At 33.1% G+C, this 9,173-nt stretch overlaps 1 protein-coding gene across 2 annotated transcripts; it reads right to left on the bottom strand.

Annotated features, from left to right (window-relative positions):
• Nucleotides 1-511: 511 nt before the first annotated feature.
• LOC133829806 (putative disease resistance RPP13-like protein 1) lies at nucleotides 512-3,881 on the bottom strand. Of its 2 annotated transcripts, none has more exons than XM_062259602.1 (2): nucleotides 3,475-3,881; nucleotides 512-3,369 (listed from the first exon to the last, which is right to left on the bottom strand). In XM_062259602.1, exons 1-2 carry the CDS (start codon nucleotides 3,796-3,798, stop codon nucleotides 709-711), a joined length of 2,985 nt encoding a protein of 994 aa, XP_062115586.1. In that variant the 5' UTR covers nucleotides 3,799-3,881; the 3' UTR covers nucleotides 512-708. The 2 variants fall into 2 exon arrangements, with proteins under 2 accessions (XP_062115586.1, XP_062115587.1); XM_062259603.1 differs by having other exon boundaries at nucleotides 1,079-1,293; nucleotides 1,485-3,881.
• Nucleotides 3,882-9,173: the final 5,292 nt, after the last annotated feature.

Here is a 9,173-nt window from a genome sequence, read left to right as displayed (position 1 = left end):
AAAAAGTAGAGAGATTAGATGAGCTGAAATTGATTAGTATTGGTTGACAATGTCCTATTGTCACTATTGGAGTGCAATATTAAGATATTTTTCAATTTTCAAATTTATAACCTTTAGGGAATAACTTACATCAAAAGCTGAAGAGCAGAATACCCTTTTCTTTTCATTTATATGTCACTGCTTGGTATTTAATCCATTCAAATTCCTATTTTGTTTATCACGTCTTATATCCAAGTGAAATCTTTTTATTGCATTATCCCAAACAAGACGTTCTTATTTCAATCTATGTACACATAAAACCAAAAAAAATGAACTTCAACAAGGATCATAAGAAAAAACTGATAATAATAATTTAGTGAAAAAAAAAGCACCAACAGAGAATGCAACAGATAACCTACTTTGAAACCAACTTGAAGTCAAACATCATAATAACAACAATATAGTAATACCTGGTAGAGAAATGATTAGAAGCATCAAATTTTATCATGTCAAAATTGAATAACTTGACAAAAGTTCAACATTGAGTGAAAAATATTTCCCAGTTAATTACATGCAGGCATCAATTGGTCAGACCTTATAAGAAGAGTAAACAATGAGGAAAAATACAACAATTAGGCATAGTGAGTTATTACAAACGGTTAAAAAATATATATTACATGGATAAATTTGCAGTAACATTAAAAGAAGAGAACAACTGCTCAATGAACTTCAAATCAGTTCCCAATCAATATCTATTCGAGGAATATGAGCAATCTTAGTCCAATCTTGACCTTCATTTCTTTGGCACCGCTGTTGTAGCAAAGGACAATCACTTATACACAAATGCAGAAGAGAATCAGGCAATCCTTCGTCTGGTAGACATTTGAGCTCTTGACACCTACCAATAACCAACTCTTGAAGAGAATTCAGGCCTTGAAAGCCTTTGCCATTGAGGGACTCGAGCTTGTTGCAGTTGAAAATTTGAAGTGAAGTTATACTTGAAGGGAACCCACCTTCCAAAAATGATTCTTGTTCTGGGCACATGTATATATCCATAGTCCTAAGGCATGGAAATGCAGTGTGATCAGGCCTTGGAAGTAGAGGCAACAGTTGTCTACATCTCCATACTTGAAGCTTTGTTAAAGAGGGAAGAGAATTTGGTAGCTGTACATTTAGTTTTGGACAACCTTCAAGGTTAAGTTCCCTAAGACGAGGAAAAACTCCACCTTCTTCGACTTTAATGAATGACCACTCCTTCCACTCCGACATGAAGCGAAAATTCAGAATTTCTAAGGATCTAAATGGCTTGATCACCTGAGAAGAACCACTCGAGTAAAATTCTGCACCTATTGTTACCACACTATCAAATGCCAAAATTTGAAGCTTTTTAAGGGAAGGTAGCTGCCCAAATGGAGGTAAAAACCAACAACTTTTGCAGTTAAGTAAATGAACCTCTACCATACTAGAATATGAATAGTCTCCTATCCATGATGAGAAATTTGTACCTCTGTAGCCACTGATGTAGAGATTCTCTAACTTTGTGTGAGGTTGGAGACCATCAAGTATTTCTCTTTCCTTTTGTGAATCATCAATATCACCATATTGCCATTTCAAGCTTAGTGCTCTAAGACACTTCTTGTCCTTCAAATTTGCCTCCAATACATGCTCAACATTGACTATATTTTCAAGCCCTGCAATGACAAGTGTTCCATGAAGATGCTGCAGCTCTCTTAGCTCCTTAATTCTAGAGCCACCATGTTCATTCAAAACAAAATAAGGCAATGTTTGCAAGTCTTTCAGATTGGACATTAAGGCTGGCATTTCTGTGATTGGTGTGTCTGCAATGTCGAGGTGGCGCAAGTTGGCTAGACTTCCCATGTTAGCCGGTAACTGAGTAAGATTTCGACAATTGGACAAGAGGAGTGCTTGCAAATTGAACAAAGAACAAATGGACTCAGTCAACTCAACAATTTCAGTGGAAGATAAATCCAAGTACCTTAGATGCTTCAAATTGCCTATTGAATCAGGCAATTTCTTGATCAAAGCATGAGATAAAGAGAGTACTCTCAAGCACCCACCTATGAAAAAATGCTCACTCAAATCCAAGTGATTTACCGATGATGATCCATCTAATGTGAACGATGGTATTGCAATGAAGGTGCGCAAACTCTTGAGTTTAGACAAACTCACATAACTTTTGCACGATAAATGTCGAATTTCGCTAGCAACCTTGTGTAGATTATCATCATCCAACCTGAAAGAAAACTTTCCTGCTACAAAAATGGCAAGATCATGGACAAGATCATGCATGAAGAAAGTTGATTCATCTCTACTTGATCTTTGGAACAATAGCCTTAAAATTAAAGCTTGGTAGTACTCTTCTCCAACATCTTCTTGTGTTTTTTCTGTGTCAGATTGCAGAAGACCTTCAGCCATCCACATCAAGATTATTTTTTCTTTTTCAAACTCATAATCTTTAGGGAACACTGAGGTGAATACAAAGCAGCGCTTAAGATGTGATGGAAGATAATAGTAACTCAACCACAGAGCTGGAAGAATGTTGTTGTTGTTGTTGTCATTTTCTTGCAGCTGCAATTCCCATATGTCACTTTTCAAAATTCTTCTCCACTCTTCGGGATTTAGCACAGCTCTCAGAAGACCAGCAAGTGATTTTACTGCCAAAGGAAGTCCCTTGCACTTTTTAACAATTTCTCTACCAATTTCTTGTAAATCTGAGTATGCATTCAAGTCTCCATTGTTGAAGGCATGTTTTGAAAATAAGCACCAGCAATCTTCATCTGACATTACTTGTAGTTCATAAGATGGAACACTGCCCATTTTTGATGCAACAATTTCACTGCGTGTGGTGACAATGATTTTACTTCCTTCTGCTCCAAATTCAAATGGACTTCTTAAAACATCCCAAAGGGAGTAGTTTTCACTCCAAACATCATCAAGAACAATCAGAAACTTTTTCCCCAACAAAGCCTCTTTCAGCTTAGTTTGAAGCTCATATAGGTCCTCATTCTCACATTTCTTCATCGACACCCTCTCCAAAATCATTCTTGTTATTTTCAAAATGTCGAATTCAACTGACACTGTAACCCATGCTTTGAGCTCAAAGTGTTTTTTCACTCTCTCATCATCATAAACAAGCTGAGCAAGTGTGGTCTTACCAATTCCACCCAACCCCACAATTGGAATCACAGATATCTTATCACTATTATTACCATTAACATCATCATAATTATTATCTGACAACAACAACGAATTCACTATAGACTCTTTATCATCATCCCTCCCATAAACACTAGACTCTTGAGCCAAAGGAGCAGGCAATCTCTGTAAGTGTCTGTTTTGTGTAACAGATTTCAAATCAAGCACATCTTTCTGTTGCAGAAGAAGTTTCAACCTCTCGAGAATCTCAGCTATCTTATTACGAAACAATGCTTTGTCAAACATAAACGAAGGAGAGAGCTTCTTCAAGAATGGTACCTGATGATGATGACTTGAGCTGGTGCAGCCTTGATCTTGCTCGAACTTGATCGTTGTAATCTCAGTCATCAAGTCCTCAACATCATAAGTTGCTTCTATGAGCTCATCGAGCCACTTCCTCACGCCCGGGTTTCTGATTTGCTTCTCTTCAGCATCGTTGAGCAGAATGTTGACTGACAAAAACGTAGTTTTCAGGTTCTTGAGTAAACCATCATCGACTTTCTTTCTCCTGAAGAAGTCTACAACCTCTCGTGAAGCTAACTTTCCGAACAGTGTTTGAAGCACAGAAGAGAGAAGAGCTCCACCCACCATTTCTGCAGCCATGGTGTTAAATCTCAAGAAAAAAAGAGGCTAAATTTTAGGTGTAAGTACGTTTGGATTGAGATATCAATCGGTTTTGAAGATAAAATCACATGGACAATTCTTAGGTTGTTGCATGGTGAGCTGTATTAAGATAAAGATAAGATAGCTTTGCATTTTTTAATGTATTTTTACACGGTGAAGATGAAGCCTTTGCTATTATAATAATTTTCTTCAACGACCAAAACAACTCTCACAAAAACATTATATAGTTATTGCTTGTATTTTTCAATCACGCGGCGATCGATAAACAAATATTATTCTTTTTTTTTTTTTTGCTGAATCACGAAGTTACGTTATTTTCACCTATTAATATATATATATATATATATTGGATGCTAGTAGGACTCTTAGTGTTCTTTCGTGAATAATTTTTGGCGCGATTTTTTTATGAACGTGTGTATTGTAGCTATTTAGAGCATCCTGCAAATTTTTAGAAAATTCTTGTGACTAAATTTTTTTTATGCGAGTGGAAATCAACATGTTTGAACCTAGTTTTCAGTACTGTAAACTATCCGGAATTTTTTGAAAATTTGAAGGATGCTCTAAACAACTACAATATACACAGTCATAAAAAAAATCGCGCCAAAAACTGTTCACGGGTCGAGAACACTGAGAGTCCTACCAGTAAGGCTTAAAGTAAAGCCCCTATAGAAGAATTCTCATATATATATGATAATTCTCAATTTAAATCTTTCCGGTGGGGCTCACAGTATTCTCGACCTTTGAACAGTTTTCGGCGCGATTTTTTTTATGACCGTGTATATTATAGCTATTTAGAGCATCAGCTCGATTTTTAGAAAATTTTGAATAGTTTACAATAACGAAAACTAAGTTCAAACATGTTGCACGCGTGACTAATTTTTTTTATGCGTGTGGAAAACAACATGTTTGAACCTAGTTTTCAGTACTATAAACTATTTAGAATTTTCTGAAAATTTGCAGGATGCTCTAAACAACTACAATATATACGACCATAAAAAAATCGTGCCGAAAAATGTTCACAAGTCAAGAACAGCGAAGAATCCCACTAGTAAGACTTAAAGTGAAGCTCCTGTAGGAGAATTATCCTATATATATATATATGGAATTCTTAATTGTTATTGTCTGTATTGTTAACATAAATCATTAAACAAGATAAAAATGATTATAATAATGATGAAAATAAATAAAAAATCAATAATTTTGAATTTTTTAGATTAATTAGACAATAAATATTAGTTGAAAAGATAATAGTCACATTAATTCCAAATGATTATTTTTTTCTCAAAAATGTATTAAAGAAATGAAGGGAGAATAGAGAATAAATATTAAATAATTTTTTTATTTTTTAATTAATAAATATATAACTGTCAGATCATCATGTAATACTTCCAAAATTTTGAAAAAAATTAAAATTACTTTTTAAAATATTAATTAAGAATTATAAATATGGTTAACTGCTACCCTCGTATATAAATATATTTAAATTATATAACTTCTTTGACATTCTAGCTATTTTGTTTTTTTTGTTGGTGTGTTGGAACAAGAAGAGCTAAAGTAGAGAAAAAACGTAGAAATTTAAGGCTTGGGTTCCACTTTCCAGATAATTTTCACATCTTTAATATATTAAATTTTCGTAAAGTGTTTTATTTTTTCAAAGTGAACAGGGGAGATTGATGTGATTAATTAGCTGACTCCACACGCTTAGATATATTATTATAGATTCATTTATTTTATGATTAAGCCATGAAAAAATAAATAATAAAGACCAAAGACAAGAGATCTCGTTCTGTCTAGTCCAAGAAAAATAAATATTTTGTCAAAAATATTTCTTATATATATATTTTTTACAATTTTTTAATATTGAGTATAAAATTACTGGCGAATTCTCTTATAATGGCTTCACTTTAAGCTCTATCGGTGGGACTCTCAGTGTTCTTAATCCGTGGACAGTTTTCGGTGCGATTTTTTTATAACCGTGTATATTGTAGCTATTTAGAGCATCTTGTAAATTTTCAGAAAATTCTGAATAGTTTACAGTACTGAAAACTAAGTTCAAATATGTTGTTACACGCGTGACTAATTTTTTTTATGCACGTAGAAATCAACATGTTTGAACCTATACACGTGTAAGTATGATAAATCCAAAAATAATTAGAGAGGCCTTGATAATGTTACAAATAACTATGATAAATCAAAAAATACACGTGTAAGTATCAAAAAAGTCATACATATGCAGTAGATTATTACAATATAGAATGAAAAGAAAAGTAAACATGAATATATAACAAAATGAAGAAAGAAGAGACAAATAGAGAGAATGAAAAGAAGAAATAATGAGAGTATATTATTTTAGTTCTCATTTGTTTTAGCCTAGTTCCATGATAGATTATCTGTTTTAAAAAAATATTTTTTTAAATTTTGTACTTTTGTTAAATAGTTAAAAATGATTTTCCGAATCAAATTTTGATCCAAATATATTTTCAAATATAACTAATGCATATTAATGTCTATAAGAGATTTACACATTTTTTTAAGTCAATAATCCTATAAATAAAATTTGAGAACAAAAATATTTTGATAAAATTTTAGGTCTAAAAATTGCAATTTTTAAAATAAAAAGTCTATCATGAAACTAAGTGAAAACACATGGACTCATAATGAAATTGCACATTTCTCAACTACATATACAACTTCTTTGAAGATGCTATTTTTTGTTTTGTTTTGTTTTGTTTTTTCTGAAACAAAAAGAGCTAAGTAGTAGAAGTGAGAAAAAACACAGAAAGCTCATGGGGTTTTCCAGTTTCCACATCTTTAATATATATTATCTTTTTGTAAAGTTTCTTTTTCTTTTTCTTATTCTTTTTCAACTTTGGAAGGTTGATGTGATTAATATTAATTAATTAACTCGTTCCACACACTTAGAACATAATAATAGCATTGTTATAAAGCACTATACACAGTACAATATTTGAGTTGGCATCTTATAATTGTAATTCCCATTTTCTAACAACTCAACTCATAATCAAAGCATCTATTATAATAATACGATAATTATATTATAAGTTAATTGTCTTGCACGTAAAAAAGAAAACAAAAGAAAAAAATAAAGTCCAAAGAACTATAGAAGAGTACTCATTCTCCATGGTCCAAGAAATTACATGAATAATCAACTTAACATAAAAATAAAATAAAAATAAAACTTAGATCACGACCAGTTCGTGTTGTTTGACAATTAATTGAATTTGAATTATAATTATAATTATAAAATTTATTTTTCAAACATGTTGATTAGATATGAAGTCACACACTAAAATTATTAGACAAAATTAATATTATTGAGCTTTTTGTTGTTGAGAAAATTAATACTATTAAGTTGTATTAAGCACGCCCGGTTCCGACATAGATGGGTTAGACTTGTGCCTAAGGCTCCCACACAATGAGGCACAATTTTTTTATATGTACAAAAACTTCTAAAAATTTGAAAATTATTATTTTATATATATATTTTTTTAAATAACAAATTTTGAACTTGACACATTCTTCATCAGATCAACCTTAATTTTGAATGACTATATACATAGTTTGCATTGTACTTTAGCTGGGTTTGGGTTCCCATGTGCTGCTACCGTGCTATAATTAAACAACGAGAAATGTCAACGAGCGACTTAAAGACTTGTAATTAATCTACTGTCTGTCCCTCTCCCTATTTTCAAGCTAAATTGTCTGCTAGGTAGTTGGGTAACAACCAAACACATAATAAATTAATGATACGTTGTGAATAGAAAAAAATTAGTATTTTGAAAGGGTAACTCCAAGAATTAACCTTATTCAGCCTTATATTTATAACTCTAACACTTAGTTAAAGTTTTTCACATTTTTAACTCTTTAAGACAAAATTACCCTTTTTGTTAAACAACCCAAATAAAACTCTTTCAGTTTCTTCCCCTTCTCCCTTCCCGTCCATTGAAAACCCTCCCTCCCAAACCCAGATTTATTCCCGTCGAAGCTGCGGTGGTACTCCGGCCAGCACCCACCTCGTCCCTCCTCCCACTTGCGTCATCATCTCCATAGCCACCAGCCCCTTTTACACTCTTGGTCCCGAACCCACGAACCCATCCCCTTCGCTTGGTCCCGACGCCGAACCCACCCACATTTCAGCCATATCGTCGAGCCCAGGTCGCCGAAGCCCAAGGTTTACAACACCTAAGACCCCACACTCCCCTTGCAAGCCCGATACCCTAGCCCAAGGTATTGTTGTTGGGATCCCTTGTTGTTATTATGACTCCTTTGTTTATTTTGAATTTGTACTTTGGTTAAATTTCTAACTACTTGAGGCATGTTTTAATTGGGAAATAAGGAGTGAATTTAGTGTGAATTTGGTGTGAAGTGAAGTTATTGTGAACCATATGTAATTTCAGTGTGAACAATGTGTGAAATTGGTGTGAACCATGTGTGATTGTGGTGTGAACCATGTATGAAGTGAAGTTGGTGTGAACCATGTGTGATTTTAGTGTGAATAGTGTGTGAATTTGGTGTGAATAGTGTGTGAACGATGTGCGAACCATGTTCCGAAATTATGGTGAACAATGTGAGAATGATGTGTGAACCATGTGTGAATTTGGTGTGAATGGTGTGTGAACCATGTTTTGAACTTATGGTGAATAATGTGTGAATTATAAAAGGAAACTACACTAACTAACCCTATTAAAAGTGATTCTTTAACCTTTTCTTGATTATAATAAGCCATTATTAGACTTATTTCCTTGTAGTGAGGCAAGAGTATGATGAGAAACTTGTACATACTGTCAATATCAAATTGTACTGTCTTATTTTGAAGTGTTGAAATAATTTCTAAGTGATGTGTATTATGGTATGGCCTCGGCTGAAATCATGAATATATATATACATATATTTCTTTAATATAACTCACGTGTTTTAGTAACCAAAGGATCATTACTTCTCTTCTCTATAGTAGACACACATAGGGGTGTCCGATGATTGATAGATGTTCCTATCTCATCAAGAAAAAAAGCAACATCATCATCATTACTAATTAAAGATGGAGGGATACATTTACTTCCAAAATGATAGATTACATTTAAGTCAAGATCAATACGAGACTTGTCAGCTCCGATTAAAGTATACAATTGATCAACAAGACTATTGTAAGTGATAGTCTTTGGCACCTTCATACCCTTGCTTTGTTTAGCACTAAACGACCAACATTCGTTCAAAACTTGTTCCCACGATCCATTATATAATACCACAATATTTATATGTGTTTGACCTGTATAACATATGACAAAAGGTTCGAAATCCAAAGGTTATTAGATAAAACTAGCCAAAAGAAACAA

Source organism: Humulus lupulus, chromosome 4, assembly GCF_963169125.1.
Source record: "Humulus lupulus chromosome 4, drHumLupu1.1, whole genome shotgun sequence".
NCBI lineage: Eukaryota > Viridiplantae > Streptophyta > Magnoliopsida > Rosales > Cannabaceae > Humulus > Humulus lupulus.
This window is presented reverse-complemented; position numbering and strand designations above follow the sequence as displayed.

Coding starts and splice junctions, on each gene's coding strand:
- LOC133829806 (XM_062259602.1), bottom strand. CDS start 3,798: ATGGCTGCAGAAATGGTGGGTGGAGCTCTTCTCTCTTCTGTGCTTCAA. Junction 3,370..3,474: donor GCTCAAGTCATCATCATCAG/GTACCATTCTTG, acceptor CTTCTGCAACAG/AAAGATGTGCTTGATTTGAA.